General features: G+C 35.3%; 1 protein-coding gene across 1 annotated transcript; it reads left to right on the top strand.

Moving 5' to 3' along the window:
* Window positions 1-6277: 6277 nt before the first annotated feature.
* On the top strand, window positions 6278-16457 carry LOC121417181 (histone-lysine N-methyltransferase PRDM9-like). Its single transcript, XM_041610781.1, has 8 exons — window positions 6278-6454; window positions 7586-7708; window positions 9486-9565; window positions 10547-10862; window positions 11504-11617; window positions 12699-12964; window positions 13579-13831; window positions 15127-16457. Exons 1-8 carry the CDS (start codon window positions 6319-6321, stop codon window positions 16365-16367), a joined length of 2529 nt encoding a protein of 842 aa, XP_041466715.1. The 5' UTR covers window positions 6278-6318; the 3' UTR covers window positions 16368-16457.
* The last annotated feature ends 1255 nt before the right edge of the window (window positions 16458-17712 follow it).

The raw sequence follows: 17712 nt of genomic DNA, 5'->3' as shown, positions 1-17712 counted from the left end.
CATAACAGCAAAGACAATAACTGCTATGTTATGTAGCACTATGCGTTTCAGGTTGCACCGGCCTTATCACAACTGGCAGGCAACAAGATATTCATTCGAGCCAACCCATTCACAATTTTGAATTTGATGATTGCTGATTGATAAAAAAATGAATGAATATGAATGACAATCTAACACTGATTCTAGGGAGGATATCTACTGAACTTCCTTTTTCTAAATTGGAAAGATATATCACCACTTCGGAACTATTTATTTTTGCTGGCAGAAAATTTAGGGCCATTTTACTCAAGTGTTGACTTTGATCCTGTCCGGTGTAGTCTTCAGAAATACCACTTTATTTTTCAAATGAGGCGGTCGAGATATCCTTTTCTGGCCAGGTATGTAATTTCAGACATATCTCCTATCCACTGGTAGTAAAAATTCAACCTTCGAGTTTCCTCCTTATTTTAATGATTTTTTTAAAGTACCACTTTAACACACGAGTCTATGGGAAATTATTTAGGCCTGTGATACCTTAATGCGTTGTTTTAGCGCCACCAAGTGTTGAGGTTCTTTGTAAATATTTTGTTTGAGATGTATAAGGGTTAGTGTTACGTGTTATTTTCATTAAAAAAATTATATCGATATTCCTGATTCACATTGTATTGCAGAGTCATTGAATAATGAATTTATTTTTTTTTATCTCAGCAGTGAAAATATATTGAAAATTGAAAATGATGTGTAAGTGTTTTAAGTTTACATAATTATAGTAATAATGCGATTGCTATTGTTTTTCCCAATATTTAATTTGTTGTGTATAAAAAATCCTGTATTTCAATGTAATTGAATTCTGTTCATTTGTGCAAAATAATCCATAATCACATCATAATTGAGCTTAATTATTTAAGCGTTGCATTCGAAGAGAAAAAAAAGGTGAATTGAATTCTATATACCTGGCCCTTTAAAAAAAAGTTCTTGAAAGCCTGTTTAGAATATTAATGGAGAAAACCTCGATGGAAAATCTAAAAAAAAAAACAACAACAACAACATTAAATGCTTTAAACAAGAGTTGATCCATGATATATATCTGCGTTGTCTTATGATTTAGTTGTGATTGGCGTGAGTGCTCTGTAAGAAAATTTATCCTTAAAATAAAATAAATTCCTGCAGTAGAGTCTCGAGAACACATGTAATCTTACCAGATTGCGTAATCTTACATTATATCATGTACAATTACAGGAAATTGGTATTTGTTGTATGGAACCTTACAAATTTCCTTTAATAAAACATAATTTCCCCCTTCTTAAACAGACTTGTTCTCTTAAATTGTAGAAAAATTCAATATCCAGAAAGATTCTGTTATTGCTTTCTGCAAAATCTTGTTATTTTTTGGGGGTAAAATCGGGGATTTTTTAAGTATGGGGGAAGGGTAGACTTGATTCTCAAAGCAAGTGCGAGGGGTGATGACTTGGAAATGGACCGAGACCGAGAGAGAATAGCAAAAGAGAGAGAGAGAATTAGATAGAGAGAGAGAGAATTATAGAAATTTTAGGTGGAAATTTCTTAATTTTTTTAGAATAGAATATCAATTCAATTGAATTCAATTCATTTATTTTCTCTTTAAATCTTTATACATTTACAATGATTCAAAATACATATTTACAAAAAAATAACATTTTAATCATTTCTATAAAACAATATTATGAAATCAAAAGAGAAGGAGACCAACTGAAAAGCGAAGCTTGTAGGGTGAAGGCCCCCTCTCATAAGTACATTTTACGAATAAAAATAAGATAAAATTAAGAAATGAAAAAAATATATATATAATGAATTAAAAAAAAAATAATAATAAAATATCAACTCATCTAGGCAAACATTTAAAAACTGCCCTCCATATATTTTGGTTCTTATCGTCATATATAGTATGATAAAAAGTGTGTCATTAAAAAAGAAGTACAATATTTAGAAAATATGCTGGACTTTATAAAAAAAAGTATGGCATTTAAATCTAAAAAAATTGCAAAGTTGCAGAGGAAGGGAATTTAATAGGTATAAAGTTTTTTTGTGTGTTTTAATGGGGGGGGGGGGTGTTTTCCAGACTACCGCTACCATCACTGGCGGCGGAAGCCAAAAAATTTAGGGGGTGTCCACCTGAATTTTTGGGATGGACACAGGTAAAAATTGGACAAGCGCCCCCAAAAAGGTAATCAACCTAAATTTTAGGGGGGAGGGGACAACACAAATTGCAGGGGGGTCCACGTGAATTTAGGGGGGATGCAGGAAAAAAAATTGACAAGCAAAAAAAAAAGTTTATAAGAAAAAAAGGGGGGAAACGTCCCTCCACCTAAAATTTAGGGGGGGGGGGACACGTCCCCCCGCTTCCGCCGCCTATGGCTACCATCGTTCTTTAAAAAAAAACCTGCATCAAATATTAACCCCCCTTCAAAAAAAAGCACCAGAGTCTAGATAGGGATTGGTCACTCTCCCATGCATTCGAAATCCACGACATATTCACTTTACTTTCAACGTAATAGCAGAGAATGGTAAATGAAAGATGGAGACAAATTGTAAAAAGGAAATGTCCTCTGTTTTTTGATGATCATAGCTACATATATATAGGCCTAAGTACGACAATACTCTTCATTAATTCCGCACCTGATGTAATGTGATGGAATAAGAAGAATTAATTTCTATAACACATCAGACTACCACTGATGTAGCACATACAGCTACTGTACAGACGACAGAAATCAGCCGTCAGATCAATTGTGACGCAATGTGCAAAACTGCACGTCATGCGCACAACTAGTTAAACGGTGCATATGCGCATCGATGATGGTCACGTAATGGTTTTCCAGCAAAATATGGCTACCGTCTGAGGGAGAGAAGATGGATCTTCTTTAGTTAAGACTTTAGTTATCGCATATCAGACAGCATCTTTGATAACAGAAATTCTGTGTTTGTCATTGAACAGCGTAAGTATTGTAAAACAATTTAGAAATAAGCTTAAATACTTTGAATTTTGATCCGACAACTCTTGTCAGATTCGGTGCAGCCTGTTGCCTGCGGCTGCGGCAGGACGTTACGTCGTTAGCCAGCCCAAGCAAGGCCAGGCCCAGGGCAAGGTTGCCCCGGGGACCCCGACACGTCTTCAGACGTCTTCATACGTGTTCGGGTTGCCGCAGTAAAGGGCAAGGCAGCTGTTTGCTGACGATCCACGGGCACGGGCCGGGGACACCGGTAAATTGCAAAATTATTTTATTTGTGGAACCGTCATTGTGAGAGTGAGAGAGATTTACTTTCAACTTCAAGTACGGTACCGTATACTCACGTTTTTGTCTCACCTGCGAAGCAAAGTGAGACTATAGGCGCCGCTTTTCCGACGGCGACGGCGGCGGCGGCGTCAACATCAAATCTTAACCTGAGGTTAAGTTTTTGAAATGACGTCATAACTTAGAAAGTATATGGACCTAGTTAATAAAACTTGGCCATAAGGTTAATCAAGTATTACTGAACATCCTAATAGAGTTTCATGTCACATGACCAAGGTCAAAGGTCATTTAGGGTCAATGAACTTAGACCATGTTGGAGGATTCAACATCGAAATCTTAACCTGAGGTTAAGTTTTTGAAATGTCATCATAACTTAGAAAATATATGGACCTAGTTCATGAAACTTAGACACAAGGTTAATCAAGTATCACTGAACATCCTGCATGAGTTTCACGTCACATGACCAAGGTCAAAGGTCATTTAGGGTCAATGAACTTTGGCCGAATTGGGGATATCTGTTGAATTCCCATCATAACTTTGAAAGTTTATGGATCTGATTCATGAAACTTACACATAATAGTAATCAAGCATCACTGAAAATTTTGTGCAAGTTTCAGGTCTCATGATTAAGGTCAAAGGTCATTTAGGGTCAATGAACTTTGGCCGAATCGGGGGTATCTGTTGAATTACCATCATAACTTTAAAATTTTATTGGTCTAGTTCGTTAAACTTGGACATTAGAGTAATCAAGTATCACTGAACATCCTGTGCGCGTTTCAGGTCACATGACCAAGGTCAAAGGTCAATGAACTTTGGCCGAATTGGGTGTATCTGTTGAATTACCATCATAACTTTGAAAGTTTATGGATCTGATTCATGAAACTTGTACATAAGAGTAATCAAGTATCACTGAACATCCTGTTCGAGTTTCAGGTCACATGATCAAGGTCAAAGGTCATTTAGGGTCAATGAACTTTGGCCGAATCGGGGAAATCTGTTGAATTACCATCATAACTTTGAAAGTTTATTGGTCTAGTTCGTTAAACTTGGACATTAGAGTAATCAAGTATCACTGAACATCCTGTGCGCATTTCAGGTCACATGACCAAGGTCAAAGGTCAATGAACTTTGGCCATATTGGGTGTATCTGTTGAATAACCATCATATCTCTGTAAGTTTATTGGTCTAGTTCATAAAAAGTGGACATAAGAGTAACCATGTATCACTGAACATCTTGTGCGAGTTAGAGTAGTTTTCAAAGTCAGCACTGCTGCTATATTGAACTGCGTGATGCAGGTGAGACGGCCAGAGGCATTCCACTTGTTCTATTTAAGGAGCACATTTCTAAAGTAGAAATTATAGATCTAGATCTAGGCCTAGAAAGGCTAGATTAATTGTCAGATTATTTTCTGACGCAAAAGATTCTAGGAGTAGGATGAACCCGCTCAGTAATGCACGAGCCAAGAGCGGTTGGTAATACAATCACTCACTAGCCCTAGGCCTATATGATCTAGATGATAGATCTATATATGATCTAGGCCTAGATCTAGATGTACATTCATGCATAGGCGGCGGGGGGGGGGGGACGTGTCCCCCCTTTAACTTTAGGTGGGGGAAGGTCCCCCCTAATTTTTTTTGATGGGCCTAGATCTAGGCCCCTAAATTTTTTTTTTTTTTGCTTGTCAATTTTTTTTCCTGCGTTTCCCCCTAAATTCACGTGGACCCCCCTGAAACGTGTGTTGTCCCCCCTAAAATTTAGGTTGATGACTTTTTTTTTGCTTGTCGAAAATTTTTGGTTAGCAACTCCTAAAGGCTAAAATTTAGGTTGATAGGCCTAACCTTTTTTGGGGGGTGCTTGTCCAATTTTTTTACCTGTGTCCATCCCAAAATTTTAGGTGGATACCCCCTAAATTTTTTGGCTTCCGCCGCCAATGCTATCATGTAGACCCCTATGCTAGATCTAGATCTATAACTGTTAGATCTTGATCTAGTTTGATTAATTAAAAAAGGCAATAGCTTAGGGACCTGGATGAGCAGAGGCGGTTAACTTATAGTCTAGGGGCCTAGACCCAGACTCTGTGTCTGAATAGTATTAGTAGTCTACATAGTACATCTACTAGATCTAGGCCTACATAAGTCATAACATAAAGTTAGGTCTACATAAGCCTTAAGGTTCAGTTCTGGACGCAGGATCTTCTGTTCCTCTGTTAGGCTCTAACGTTATGTCTAGCTCCCGTTGAAAAACAGTGACAAGTTGATGGTCTAATATCACTGTGACATCACGCTAAAGAATTGGTCTAGATTTTGATCTTAATTGGTTTTTGGTAAAATGCTTTTTTTGTGGGAGTGCCTATCTAACTTAGTTAGAGTCTAGAAAGTTACACGAACCGATCCAGATATTTCCATGAATGACCTAGATTCTACTAGATCTAGGCCTACGGTATCCTATTGCCAATGAATAGGGGGTAGAGCAGTGGATCCTACTAGAGATCTAGTAGAAGGCCTAGATCTATTGGTCTTGACTTCGCACCTTCAGAGGCCAGAAGACCGAGAGGTGAGTCTAGGGCTGGCCTGGGCTAGGGGTTGTCATGGTTGTATAAAATGGCTACAGATTTTAGCTCTATACCATATAGATCCAGATCTAGGTCTAAACTGAAAAGAAATGCAGAATGAAGCACTTTTTACGAGACAGATATAAAATTCCTTTTTTTTATAGATCAGATGAGATAGTCTACATGTACATGTATATATGGCTCATCCAGTCGTCCTCTCTGTAGGCTTTCCCTGAATCAATCGCTAGCAAACACCAATAAGATGTTGGCAGTAGGAAATAACCTGTAGGTTGACTCTCGTTGATATATGCCTAGATTCTAGATCTTGATCTTGATTGGATCCAAAGGGCAAGTAAAGTTATTTGTGACCTGTGGCTTATGTTCATTGTTAAACCTATTCTAAGTTTTTCTTCAAAGCAGATATCTGGACTCGTCTCATATTTAGATGCATCTAGTTGAATATCCCTCTTTCTGAGATTCTTGTTTCGTTTTTTTTAATCTCAGAGTTATTCATCATGCCATTACCAGCTACCGATGATTATTCAGCCGTACAGGCTTACTTCACAGCCAAGGAATGGGCAGAAACTAGTGATTATGAAAAACTACGTCTCAAGAATATCAAGGAAAACTATGAGATGATGATAGAAGTCGGTAAGTTGACCATCATGATTAAAGTTTAGTCTGTAATGCAAACTTTGCAAGTGAACTCCTCTTCTTGGCTTATATTCAAGAGTGTCAGTGCCACATGTACACTACCTCAATCAATTTCATTTTTTTCAAAGGAAAATGGAAAATGGCTTTTAATCCATAGAATTGCTATGGGATACACTTGTTGAATATTTTCAGGTTCTGCCGAGGTATTTCTCGAGCCACTTGGGTGGGAATGTCAAATGTTCTTTGGGTTAAGTAACAACTTGGTTTAGAAACCAAGTCTCTTATTTTGGGGGATTATAAAAGGAAACACTTAAGACTTTCAGATTCATGTTGTTGTTTTAGCTTTAATATACAGCGCCTATCATTCACCAGTGAATATTTGTGCAAAGTCATGTCTAACAAAGTCATAGTCTTAATTTCAGGGAAGGACATTCATTTAATCATCATCAGGAACAATATAATTGCACAAATACATACCAATTTTAATTCTCAAACAAATTGCATATTACAAATAGAATACCTAGAGAATACACCAGCAAAAAAGGCAAAATTGATGGTTTGGTGACCCTGGTGATGATGCATTTGGCAATCTTACTCGTCCCTGTTGACCAATAGGAGTTGACAGTCTTCTTGGCACTCTTATTGATCAATGGTATTGATCCTTTTTACATTAAGTTACAATGTCATGTGTGTGTGTATATCTATTTGATTACCGGTAAATTAAACATTACCAGAGGTGACAATCCTTTAGGATTGTAGAGAAACATACCCCATGATTTTAAAATTGCCAGAGGCAGAAAGAAAGAAGAAGGAGGAAAAAAAACAAAGCAAAGGAGAAAAAGCATAAAGAGAGAGAGAGTTATAGTTAAGCAAATAAGTACTTCATAAATTATTCACTTGAGAAAATCATTTATGAAGAATTGATTGGCATGATATTGCATATTGCATTTTCTATTCATGCAGAACTTGTGCCATTACATTCTAAACAAATAATATCAGTCCAGCTTTCGATATCCACATAACTGCATGCAGTCTACAATTCATGCAAAACTAAATGTGTCCTTTCCTTGCATTTCATTTCATATCTTACATATATCCCGTTACACTTTTACATGCACATGCATGCAGGACTTGATGTGGGTCCCCCGGAATTCATGCGACCTCGTCGTGGGAGAAAGAAACAGATCGTTGAAGAGAGCGATAGTGAGGATGAGGAATGGAAACCAAAACGGCAAAAGAAAAAGTCAAGAGGTATGTGTTTATGTATATTAAAGAATGAAGTAAAGTAAAAACAAATAATGTCAGTCTCTATCTCTGGTTTATATCCACATGTCTCTATGCAGTCTACATGTACCATCTACCATTTGACCTGCATACTAATAACGTCATTTCATCTAAAATATTTCTACAAAAAAAATGAACTTATTATTGCGCTTTTTACTATTAGATATTAACTTAGCAAAGCACATAAGTATCTTGATATCTTTCATAGAAAGCACATGAGTATCTTAATATCTTTCATAGAAAGCACATAAGTATCTTAATATCTTTGATAGAAAGCACATGAGTATCTTGATGTCTTTAGTAGAAAGCATTTGAGTATCTTAATATCTTTAGTAGAAGGCATATGAGGAACTTAATACTCTAAAGCACTTGAGTAACTTAATAATATTAGATATCTTAATATCTTCAGTAGGAAGCACATTGCTATACAGCGCATTACTAATTTAACATTTTTAGAAGAAACTAGAAAGCATATTAAGTTAACAATACTAAATATTTTAGATGAAATGACGTTATTAGTTTGCAGGTCAAATGGTAGATGGTACATGTAGACTGCATATCGTCGGTCTTATGCCAAAAGGGCCTTAACCCGATTTTAGGGGTTCTGAATATTTTATAATAAATTTAACACATTTCATGTAAAACTTATGAGTATTAGAGAGGCCAAAACCTTTAAACGCCATTATCTCGGAATGGCCAAAAGCAGTTAAGGTCCTTTTGGCATAAGGCCGACGATATAGACATGTGAATACTGAAAATATGAAGTTACTCAGGTGCTTTCTACTAAAGATATTAAGTTACTCATGTGCTTTCTACTAAAGATATCAAGATACTCATGTGCTTTCTACTAAAGATATTAAGATACTCGTGTGCTTTCTACTAAAGATATTAAGATACTCATGTGCTTTCTCCTAAAGATGTCAATGTACTCATGTGCTTTCTACTAAAGATATCAAGATACTCATGTGCTTTCTACTAAAGATATCAAGTATCTCATGTGCTTTCTACTAAAGATATTAAGTTACCCATGTGCTTCTACTAAAGATATTAAGTTACTCATGTGCTTTCTATTAAAGATATTAAGTTACTCATGTGCTTTCTACTAAAGATATCAAGTATCTCATGTGCTTTCTACTAAAGATATCAAGATACTCATGTGCTTTCTATTAAAGATATCAAGTATCTCATGGTCCTTCTACTAAAGATATCAAGATACTCATGTGCTTTCTACTAAGGATATTAAGTTACTCATGTGCTTTCTACTAAAGATATTAAGTTACTCATGGGCTTCTACTAAAGATATTAAGTTACTCATGTGCTTTCTACTAAAGATATCAAGATACTCATGTGCTTTCTACTAAATATATTAAGATACTCATGTACTTTCTACTAAAGATATCAAGATACTCATGTGCTTTCTACTAAAGATATCAAGTTACTCAAGTGCTTTCTACTAAAGATATTAAGATACTCATGTGCTTTCTACTAAAGATATTAAGATACTCATGTGCTATCTACTAAAGATATCAAAATACTCTTGTGCTTCTTCTAAAGGTATTAAGATACTTGTGTACTTTCTACTAAAGATATTAAGATACTCATATACTTTCTTCTAAAGATATTAAGTTATACACATTAAGGTTTAGATAAAAATTATGTCATTACTCAATATTTTCAAACATTTTAGTTGTAATTTTATTCAAACATGTAAAAAGGTTTTTGTTTTTGCTTTATTGGTGTCTAGGAACTTTCAGTGCACCATTTAAAGTTCCAGTTAAACCAAACAAGCCAGTTACTGCAAAGAAACAACCTGTTTCCAAACCGGTAAGTATCAAAAAGTGAAATGTACATGTAGAGCTGCAGAATATTTGGGAAAGGGGGGGGGGGGTGCTGGGGCTTCGGGATGCTTCACCCCAGGCACTAGGCCCCTTAGAAACGTAAAATAAAATAAAATAAAATAATAATGACATAGTCATATACGTAAAAAAAAAACCAATTTTTTTGCATGGTTTAATAGCCCCCCCACCTTAATTCTCAAACCATTCTCTACCCCCAGCATTGGTTTGGTTATACACTAGGAGAGCAAAAGAAGTCTTGGTGGATTATAAACAATTTTATACACTTCATCACTAACACTTTTGGTCACAGCACCAATACAGTACTTGTTTAAACATGCAAAGTCGAGAACAAGTAGTTGAGTTCACTGCTCATGTGCTCCATCAAGGGCAGATCCGGATTTTTCTAAAAGGAGGCACAATTTCCAGAGGAAAAATTTGTTACTGTCTATCTATACAGTTAGATCAAAGACGCATTGAAACATTGACGCATTACAACAATACTGGAATTGCAAGTAACAGCAAGCAAGGTGTGAGTCCCTGTGTGAAATAAAATTCTATAGTAATATTTGTTGCAACCAAAGAAAAAAAGTAGGCATTCACTTTCAAAGTGGGGGAGGGATCACACTTTCATTTTAATTGCATTTTCACAATACAAATTGTATTGTGCCTCTCAAGGGGGGGGAGGGCTGCATGGGCCGGCTTTGCCCCTCCCCCTGGATCGCCAGTGGATACCATGAAATATCACAGGCAATATTAAATCATATTTTTTACAACATTACTGGAAATTGCTGATGACATCGAGCAATGTATGAGTTCCCGTGTGAAATCAGATAATGTAGTAATATTTTGTTGCAATTTCATTGTTTCAATGCATCTTTTCTGTAAGTGTATAGATTGACAGTAACAAATTGCAACCTCTGTTTTTCTCTCCCATTATTAATTTTGATGTAATATCTCTCTCTCATAGCACACTGTAACATCAGGAACTGTGTACGATGATGATGGCAATCCGCTTGATGATGCTCAACATGTCGGAGGTGAGCGAATCATTGATCTTCTTGAGTGGAAGGACTATGATGAAGCTACTCAGACTCAAACCAATCCATCATCATCAGGTGATCAGGGAGACTGGTCAGGTGATCTCAACACTCAGTCATGTGATCAGAAGACTGAGCAAACCTTAGCAAAGGATTCTCCAGGAAGTTACCAGACTCCCAAGCAATCCCAATCATCTTGTATGAAAGTTGGCGGACGAGCTGGTGGAAAGGCAAAGTCTATGTCTAGTAAGAAAAACTTCCATTTTCACATACCTACAATCCAGCGTCTAAGTTTCAAAGGGAAGCAATCCCAAGTATTTATTGGGAATGACTTCAATAAACCTTAATTTCCTTTCAGATTTAATACTGATGCTTACATATTTTACATAATTTCATTTTAAAAAATAACACCACATATGACTAACTTGAGTGTTTTATTTCAACAATAAATTAATGGCAAAATGTACTGTTTATATTGTTTTCATTTTGCAGGATTTAAAGTTTTGTTGAAAGGGGGATCCAAATAGTAGCAGTAAATTCTACTAGTAGTGAAAATAGGTCTATTAGGTCTAGTTTATTTATTTATAAGTTTTTTTTTACTAGGGTGACTCCATCAGTAATTGACATACTGTTGTCGGTGTCCTTGGAGGCACTACAACGAAAATACAAATATAATAATGAAAAGTATACAATGTGAAGTTACGACAAATTCCCTCTGTAAAGAAGAGAACAACACAAAGGACCAGTTTATAAATTCAGGCTAGTATAACACCAAAATAGAATACTTAATTGGGATTCTGATTGGGCATTGCTTAAATTTTCATTTCATTAAAGTTGAAATCCTAGATAATCGTAGAAATGAAGTATTCTTTGTGTGATTATTTCAGAAGCAAGAAAGAACCAACCTCAGCCATCTCCCCGACAATCTAGATACCCTCGTAGATCTGTGACCCGTAAGTGCTATAAAGAAGAAGATGTCCCTGACGATGATCATTATATCTGTAAGTAAATGAATTTACATTAGAGAAAATCCTCAGACACATGGTTACACTCGTAGACTAGTGACCCAGAAGTGCCATAAAGAGATGACCATGATGATGATCATTATACATGTATATGTAACTGTAAGTAAATAAATTTACATTAGAACAAATCCCCAGACAATACAGTTAACCCCATATAGGGACCCGGAAGTGTAACAAAGAGGGAGATGAACCTGGTGATGGTATTGAAATTTTTGACAAAATAACACCCATCATATTGGTAAATTGCCAATTCATCCACTGCCAACTCGTCCACTCAAAACATGTTTTAACTTCATTTAGTCTAATGTCATTCCGTCCATTAACATTTCGCCTAACAACCTTTTGGTCCGATCATCACTTCGTCTACTCAATAGTTCTTCACTTCGTCTCATAACCAGTTGGTCTTATATCCATTTTATTTCCATTCATTTTAGCCCAATTAATACTAAATAGACTAAATGGCTATTGTACCAACTGTTTATTAGATGAAATGATGAGTAGACAAAATGGCAATTAGACCGTGTGGATAGCAAGAAAAACCAATGGTAGACAAAGTGATAGTAGGTGAGTTGGCAATTGGATGAGTTGGCATTATACCATTGAAAATAAACCATCGTATCTCACTTCACAACGGAAGGTTAAGCCTCAGTGTAAATGAATATCACACCAAGATCTCAAATTCAGTGATTTTCAAGTAATAAGTGAAATTTCTAGTTACTTTATACATCTTTTCTATAGATTGTGAAGATTGTCATGAGGTTTTTGAGGGTGCGTGTTCCAAGCACCCCTTGCCATCATCAAGAATTAACCCATTTCAATAAACTTCGGAGATGAATTAATTCACTGATTCTACTTCCTTTAGGGGTGTTTCTAGATTCTTACATTATCTATTTAAAATGATGTGAGGACTGTCAAGAGGTTTTTGATGACAATTGTTTCAAGCATCACACACTATCATCAAGGATTACCCCATTACAATAAACTCTGCTGAGATGAATTCTATGTTTGTTAAATTCAGTGTTTGATAGTGATGTGTCTAACTTCATCTTTTCTTAAGATTGTGAGGACTGTCATGAGGTCTTTGAGGGTGAGTGTTCCAAACATCCCCTCACCATCATCAAGGACAACCCCATCCCTAAAGGCTGCAAGGACAGAGCAATAAAGACTCTACCAGATGGTCTACTGGTCAAGCAGTCATCTATACCAGGGGCTGGTCAGGGAGTCTTTGCTACCAAGTTCATTCCTAAAGGACATCGGTTTGGTCCCTACGATGGTGACATCGTGGACCTAGAGACTGGATATGACAGTGGATATTCTTGGGAGGTATGTTGCTTTTCTTAGTCTTATTTGCATAGACGTACTAATAGATCTATACTTACAGTGTAATTCTAATCTAATTAAATATTTCACGTACATCAGAGCCATTCTCCATGAACTGAGTATTTACAATACAAGTGTACACTTCATGTTCTTGAATGTATTAGTCATGATTTTACATTAAAAACATTCATGTATGTAAAATTGTTCAGTCAGTATTTCACCATTGGGGAATTATGGTTCTTGATTTTTTCCTTCTCCCAATGCAAGTTGACTGAGTAGGGGGTAGGGTAGGATACAAGCTTTCCAACAGGGTCAAAACCAATCTTATTCTCAAATATTTTAATTGTAAAAAATTGTTTAGTTTCTAAAGACTATATTCAGGAATTCCATACAAAGCATTTTGTTTGGAAAATAAAACAGTTGTACTTCCAGCTTAAGATATGAGTTTATTGTCTGCCTCATCGTTTGTAAACCATGAACGTTGATTATCAGAACTGAATTACATTATTACTACTATCATCATCATCATCATTATCATCTCATGTTTATATAGTTCAGTTTAATATGTGTTCAAAATTTTCACAGTCACAACGTTTTGTATTTGCATTTATACAAAGATCTGCACAGAGGGTAAACCCCACCACTATGTTGACAGTAACAGTGAGCTGACAGGCAACTGGATGAGATACATCAACTGTGCACGCAATGAGGGCGAACAGAACCTTGTAGCATTTCAGTATCTTGGTGAGATCTACTATCGTACCTTCAAACCAATCTGTCCAGGAAGGGAGCTACTGGTCTACTATGGGGAGCAGTATGCTAAGGATCTTGGTATCACATCACAGCTCAATAAACTCACCGTTGAAACAGGTATATGTTTTGAAACTTCTCATCAGTCACATGATCGATGAATCTCTTTTCAGAGCTTACATTTATGAAAGTCACAAAGAGGCTTTGAAATTGAAATATTGTAGTCTATACCAATATCGAGTAGAGCAAAATGAGATAAACTGGGAAAGAATAGATAATGATCAAGACAAGAATTGTTCCTTATTAAGAAAATTTAATGTAATCATGGTATAAATCAATAAATGGTATAAATCAATCATGTTCTATTTAAAGATCATTCTTACAGTATCATTTTCAACTATGTATCTAAAGGTAAGTAAACTGTGTGTAGCCTTTCATTCATAATGTGTAATAATAGCTAGTCTTAATGTTAAAATATATCTTTTGAAATAACTATCAATAATAAAGAGAGTAACTAAGCCTGCAATTTTACTTGTATATAGAAGTTCCACTTTTCTTTAGAGAAAATGTACTACTTAGTAACATAATGATTGAGGTATTTGGGTATAAAACGTAGTGAATTAGTGTTATTCCAATGGGCAGAAATTACAAGACCACACTGCTCATAATGTTACTTTATGGGTAACAAACTGGCCAGATTTGGTAGTCAAGGACTTGAAATGGCTGCTGTTTTATATATGCTTTAAAGCAAGGTCAATTAATTGTGTATTTTTATTTAAAGGTCAAGTCCACCTCGGAAAAATGATGATTTGAATCAATAGAGAAAAATCAGACTAGCACAATGCTGAAAATTTCATCAAAATCGAAGGTAAAATAAGAAAGTTATGACATTTCAAAGTTTCGCTTATTTTCAACAAAATAGTTATATGAACGAGCCAGTTACATCCAAATGAGAGAGTCAATGATGTCACTCACTCACTATTTCTTTTGTTTTTTATTGTTTGAATTATACAATATTTCAATTTTTACGAATTTGACGATTAGGACCTCCTTGCCTGAAGCACAAAATGTTAAAATAATGGAATTCCACGTGTTCAGGGAGGAATGAAACTTCATTTCACATGACAATGATGAGAAAATAACAATATTTCATATTTCATATAATAAAATACAAAAGAAATAGTGAGTGAGTGATGTCATCAACTCTCTCATTTGGATGTAACTGGCTCGTTCATATAACTATTTTGTTGAAAATAAGCGAAACTTTAAATTGCCATAACGTTCTTATTTTACATCCGATTTTGATGAAATTTTCAGTGTTATGCTTGTTGAATTGTTCTCTTTTTACTCAAATCAAGTTTTTGTTGGGGTGAACTTGTCCTTTAATTAAGGTGTGATTATTTTCTCATCTCTAGCCATTTTAGATTCTGGACTCTATAGATGTGAGTACTGTGGATCGCTCTATGCTATCCCTCTGGTCCTGGCAAGGCATCTCAAGTACAAACATGGTCACCATGGTATTGTCCCAACAGCAGACACACCAAAGGAAGATATTCTACAGTTCATCAAAGGAGAAATACAGAAACCAACTCAATCTATAAGTAGAGTTATGAGAATAAAGGCTGGTGGTGGTATAAGGAATAATACCAGCAAACGTATGTCAAATGGTATAATGACAAATGATTCTATACATGCTTGTAGTTCTGAAATGAAATGCATTGATAAAGATAAGATACTTAAACATACAACTTGTCATGGTAAATTTGAAAGCACAAATAAGGATGACAATGCTAATGATAGTAATAAACAATGTAAGGAATTCCATAGTCACCTTTCAAAAAATAAAGAAAATCATATATGTGAAGGGCCGTGCACAAATGAGCATCCAACAAGACTTAAATACATTCATACAGGTGCAAAGCACCATGTATGCAATCAATGTGGGAAGGCATTTAGCCTCATGGGTAATCTTACGAGACATAAACGAATCCATACAGGTGAGAAGCCCTATGTATGTGATCAGTGTGGTAAGGCATTTAATCGTGAATTTAATCTCACAACACATAAACGAATCCATACAGGTGAGAAGCCCTATGTATGTGATCAATGTGGTAAGGCATTTAATCGTGAACATCATCTCACAAGACATAAACGAATCCATACAGGTGAGAAGCCCTATGTATGTGATCAATGTGGTAAGGCATTTAATGTGGAAAATAATCTCACAACACATAAACGAATCCATACAGGTGAGAAGCCCTATGTATGTGATCAATGTGGTAAGGCATTTAATGTGGAAAATAATCTCACAACACATAAACGAATCCATACAGGTGAGAAACCCTACGTATGTGATCAATGTGGTAAGGCATTTAATCTTGAAGATAATCTCACAACACATAAACGAATCCATACAGGTGAGAAGCCCTATGTATGTGATCAATGTGGTAAGGCATTTAATGGTGAAAATAATCTCACAACACATAAACGAATCCATACAGGTGAGAAGCCCTATGTATGTGATCAATGTGGTAAGGCATTTAATCAAGGAAGTAATTTAAGAGTGCATAGATCAAAGTGTCAAGGTGCAAACACACAGTGCAATAACAAACCTGTGCAGTCTGAAATGAGCAACATCAAAGCCAATGAAATATAAGTTGCAATTAAACATATGACAATGAACTTGCATTTATGAATACTCTGAATTGAAAATAAATAAAACATTTTAATATTTAATAGTGTTTTGATATTCAGTGTTTAACATTATACAGAAAATAAATAGAGAGGATATGTTTGTCATAGAATATCAAAGTTCAGAAGTTTCTAATTTGCTTAAAATATATTTACAATTCTGGCAACAACTTCAATTAACAAGTCCCCCTATACACAAGTTATTTTGTTCTTTTAATGCAGTTCCATTTCCATATAATTTGCATAGTATATTGAATTTGCTTCTGTCTAATCCAAATCTGCTTAATTTCATTAATGGCACTTTAATACATGCACATGAGTACACTCTTCCGTTTGTTTGTTATTTAAGGACAAAATACCAACCATTGTATTTTACAGGTGTCTATTCAATACATTTGTAAATTTCAAGTACATTTCAGCTGAAATTTACAACCTGTTGTAGATTACATGCTTGTGATATGTTAATTTCACTAGCATAATGACCTACTCTAATATGCACAGTACTGCATTACTTATTACATTCATTTCAGTTGCTTCATTAATACCTTGGTCACATTTGCTCTACGGCGGCCACACGGCGAGTCGAAAACAGCCGTTTTATTAATTTTAATTCAAACCACCTATTTTGTAGCTGGTACACAAAATGTTAAAACGGCTGTTTTCGAATTGCCGTACGGCCACCTTAGAGCAAATGTGACCGATGTATAACATGCAATATATTTCTAATGTGCTGTTTAACAGAAACTATGAATTTGCTAGCATTGATTGGCAAATGTATACTTTAGAAAATTAAGATAAAAAATACATGTATTCATGTTTACATCTTGAAACACCGTTATTATCTTCAATTCGTTTTGAATGAGGGAGATGATTCTTTGTTTTTGAAAAAAAAAAACACTAATCTATGTATATAACCAATACATGTAATGTATTGTAGTGTTACATGTACCGGTGTATCAAATTTTATCTTAGAAGTGTTCTGAGTTATCAATAGGATTAGATTTTCCCCAAAAAATGTGTAAATGTGTTTAAAAAAAGTGTTGAAAACTATTCAAAGCATGTGTTGATAGTGTAGGTTTTAATGTATTTATGAGCTTTCTTCAAGGTAATATCTGAATAGTGTATTATTTGTACATATTATCGTCGGCCTTATGCCAAAAGGGCCTTAACCCGATTTAGGGGTTCTGAATATTTTATAGTAAATTTAACACATTTCATGTAAAACTTAATAACTTAACACGTTTATCGAAATTGGCTTCAAAAGCAAAAAAACGACCACAAACTTTTGATTATTAGAGAGGCCAAAACCT

Source organism: Lytechinus variegatus, chromosome 6 (assembly GCF_018143015.1).
Source record: "Lytechinus variegatus isolate NC3 chromosome 6, Lvar_3.0, whole genome shotgun sequence".
Taxonomy (NCBI): Eukaryota; Metazoa; Echinodermata; class Echinoidea; order Temnopleuroida; family Toxopneustidae; genus Lytechinus; species Lytechinus variegatus.
The sequence above is the reverse complement of the archived record's forward strand: the minus strand, read 5'-3'. Positions and strand labels throughout refer to the sequence as shown.

Coding starts and splice junctions, on each gene's coding strand:
- LOC121417181 (XM_041610781.1), top strand. CDS start 6,319: ATGCCATTACCAGCTACCGATGATTATTCAGCCGTACAGGCTTACTTC. Junction 6,455..7,585: donor TGAGATGATGATAGAAGTCG/GTAAGTTGACCA, acceptor ACATGCATGCAG/GACTTGATGTGGGTCCCCCG. Junction 9,566..10,546: donor AACAACCTGTTTCCAAACCG/GTAAGTATCAAA, acceptor TCTCTCTCATAG/CACACTGTAACATCAGGAAC.